General features: G+C 50.5%; 1 protein-coding gene across 1 annotated transcript in view; it reads left to right on the forward strand.

The window, feature by feature from the left end:
- Positions 1–2,432, forward strand: part of LOC139186829 (uncharacterized) — a 41,494-nt gene that overhangs the window by 35,085 nt on the left and 3,977 nt on the right. Inside the window, exon 2 of the mRNA XM_070802174.1 lies at positions 1,859–2,324. Within this exon, the coding sequence (XP_070658275.1) occupies positions 1,859–2,324 (466 nt within the window). The remainder of the gene's footprint in view (positions 1–1,858; positions 2,325–2,432) is intronic.

Genomic DNA, 2,432 nt, shown 5'->3' on the forward strand with positions numbered 1-2,432 from the left:
AAGCATCAATTCTTTGGCGCTCAGCCTTCTTCACAGTCTGACTCTCACATCCATACATGACCACAGGAAAAACCATAGCCTTGACTAGACGGACCTTAGTTGGCAAAGTAATGTCTCTGCTTTTGAATATGCTATCTAGGTTAGATACCCATCAGCTGGTGGTGGCTCTGCTGCTGCTGCTAAGTCGCTTCAGTCGTGTCCGACTCTGTGTGACCCCATAGATGGCAGCCCACCAGGCTCCCTCGTTCCTGGGATTCTCCAGGCAAGAACACTGGAGTGGGTTGCCATTTCCTTCTCCAATGCATGAAAGTGAAAAGTGAAGGTGAAGTTGCTCAGTCGTGTCAGACTCTTAACGACCCCGTGGACTTCAGCCTACCAGGCTCCTCTGTCCACGGGATTTTCTAGGCAAGAGTACTGGAGTGGGGTGCCATCACCTTATTCAATATAAAGAAACTTTTAGGGATAGAAAATGTAAATGAGATTAGAACGTTTAGATAAACTGTTAAGAATGAATATGCTTCAGAAGTCTCTAAAATAGTCTTTGCAATTTTGCTAACTTAAAATTCTGGAATTGCATTAAATTAAGTGAGGAAAGTTTATTGAATAGCTGGGTCATTCTCAAATAAGATACTGAAACATTAATTACTGAACATTGACTTACTTTTACAGAGAAACTAAAGATATTTAAAACTATTAATGAATGTGTTTGGTGCTGCCCTGCGATGTTCTCAATCTGAAAGTATTTTGGTTTTTTTTAGAAATTATCACGGTATTTGTTACTAGTCTCCAAAATACTAATGCAGAGGACATTAATTGCTTACTTCTTAGTTTCCACAGGAAATGAAGGTTTTAAGAGATGAGGATTCTAATTTAAGTATGTGATTAAAGCTAACAGAAATAAAAAATTTTCAGCAAACAATAGGAAAGCAGGGTGTAAGTTATCAGTAAAGATGGCATGTGGAATGGAGTTGAATTTTATCGAGGGAAAAGGAAATCGGTCTGACTTACAGTAGCTGACTGATTGGAAAAAATAAAGTTGTTGTACAGAAAGTGGTGAACCGTTTTGAGGAAAGCAGACCCCAAGAAAACAGCTTTGTGCATGATCAGGAGTGACGCGGGGCTTCCCTGGTGGTCAGCGGCAAAGAATCTGCCTGCCAATGAAGGACGCAGGAGGCACAGGTCCGAGCCAAAATATTCCAGTCTCCTAATCTTGGTGAGCTTCTCTGGTCCTTAAATCCTGCCTGTGGTGATTTCGTTGCTGTTCCTCCTTTGATTAGGAACTGTTCCTGCCTTACACAGTGCAGGAGAAAGCAATCTGCCTGCAATGCAGGAGACCTGGGTTCCATCACTGGCTTGGGAAGATCCTCTGGAGAAGGAAATGGCAACTCACTCCAGTACTCTTGCCTGGAGAATCCCATGGACAGAGGAGCTTGGTAGGCTGCAGTCCATTGGGTTGCAGAGTCAGACAGGACTCTTAATTGTTGATGTTGACGGCTTCCTTTTGGAAGTGAGAGATCATGCAGGCTGGAGTCTTGCCTATAAGAAACAAAGGGAAGTCGCTCAGTCATGTCTGACCCTTTGCGACCCCACGGACCGTATGTAGCCTGCCAGGCTCCTCTGTCCATGGGATTCTCCAGGCAAGAGCACTGGGGTGGGTTGGCATTTCTTTCCCCAGGGGATCTTCCCGACCCAGGGATCGAACCCGAGTCTTCCACATTGCGGGCAGACGCTTTACCGTCTGAGCCACCAGGGAAGCCAAATAAAAAGGGGACAAAAAAGGCCTCCGCGCCCAGAAGTCCCATGGGGCGCTGGTCAGCATCCAAAAGTGTTTCCTCTGCTTTTGCGACTCTTTTCGTAGCCCTTGGGAATCACGAACGTTCGTCCAGTGTACTTCGGCTGTTACACACGTTTCCCATCACAGCCGTGTGCTGACCGCAAACTCCTGTTAACGGAAGCTCTCCGCCGGCACTGTGGAGTCCCACGCAGCGCGGGCTTTGACCATGCGCAAGAGCTCGATCCCGTTGGCCCCGGGCAAGCGCGCGCCCTGGCGCCTCCTCCCTCCCGCTTGACAACGGGAAGTCTGCGAACGTTAGGGCGCGTGCGCAGACGGGGCCGGGGCGGCGGGAGAGGGGGTGGGGGTGGGGGGGGACGCCTGCAGAGCGCATGGGCAGAGCCACCGTACGTCCGTTTGTCTGGATCGGAGGGGAGAGAGTGGGCGCCATCTTCTTCTGGGTTCGCTGAGGGCTCTCCCGGCTCTGGGGAGGCTGCTGCGGACGAGGAGTGCTCCCCGCCCCCAGCCTTGGGGTTCCGACTCGGCGGCAGCGGTGTGTGTTTGATCGCCCTAGTGCGAAGCAGTTACCGCAGGGGCGTCGGGCGTGGGGAGGGCTTGGCGGCCGGGACCGAAGCACAGGGAAAGGCGGGGCCGCGCCAGC

This window comes from Bos indicus, chromosome 14, assembly GCF_029378745.1.
Source record: "Bos indicus isolate NIAB-ARS_2022 breed Sahiwal x Tharparkar chromosome 14, NIAB-ARS_B.indTharparkar_mat_pri_1.0, whole genome shotgun sequence".
In the NCBI taxonomy this organism is placed as follows: domain Eukaryota; kingdom Metazoa; phylum Chordata; class Mammalia; order Artiodactyla; family Bovidae; genus Bos; species Bos indicus.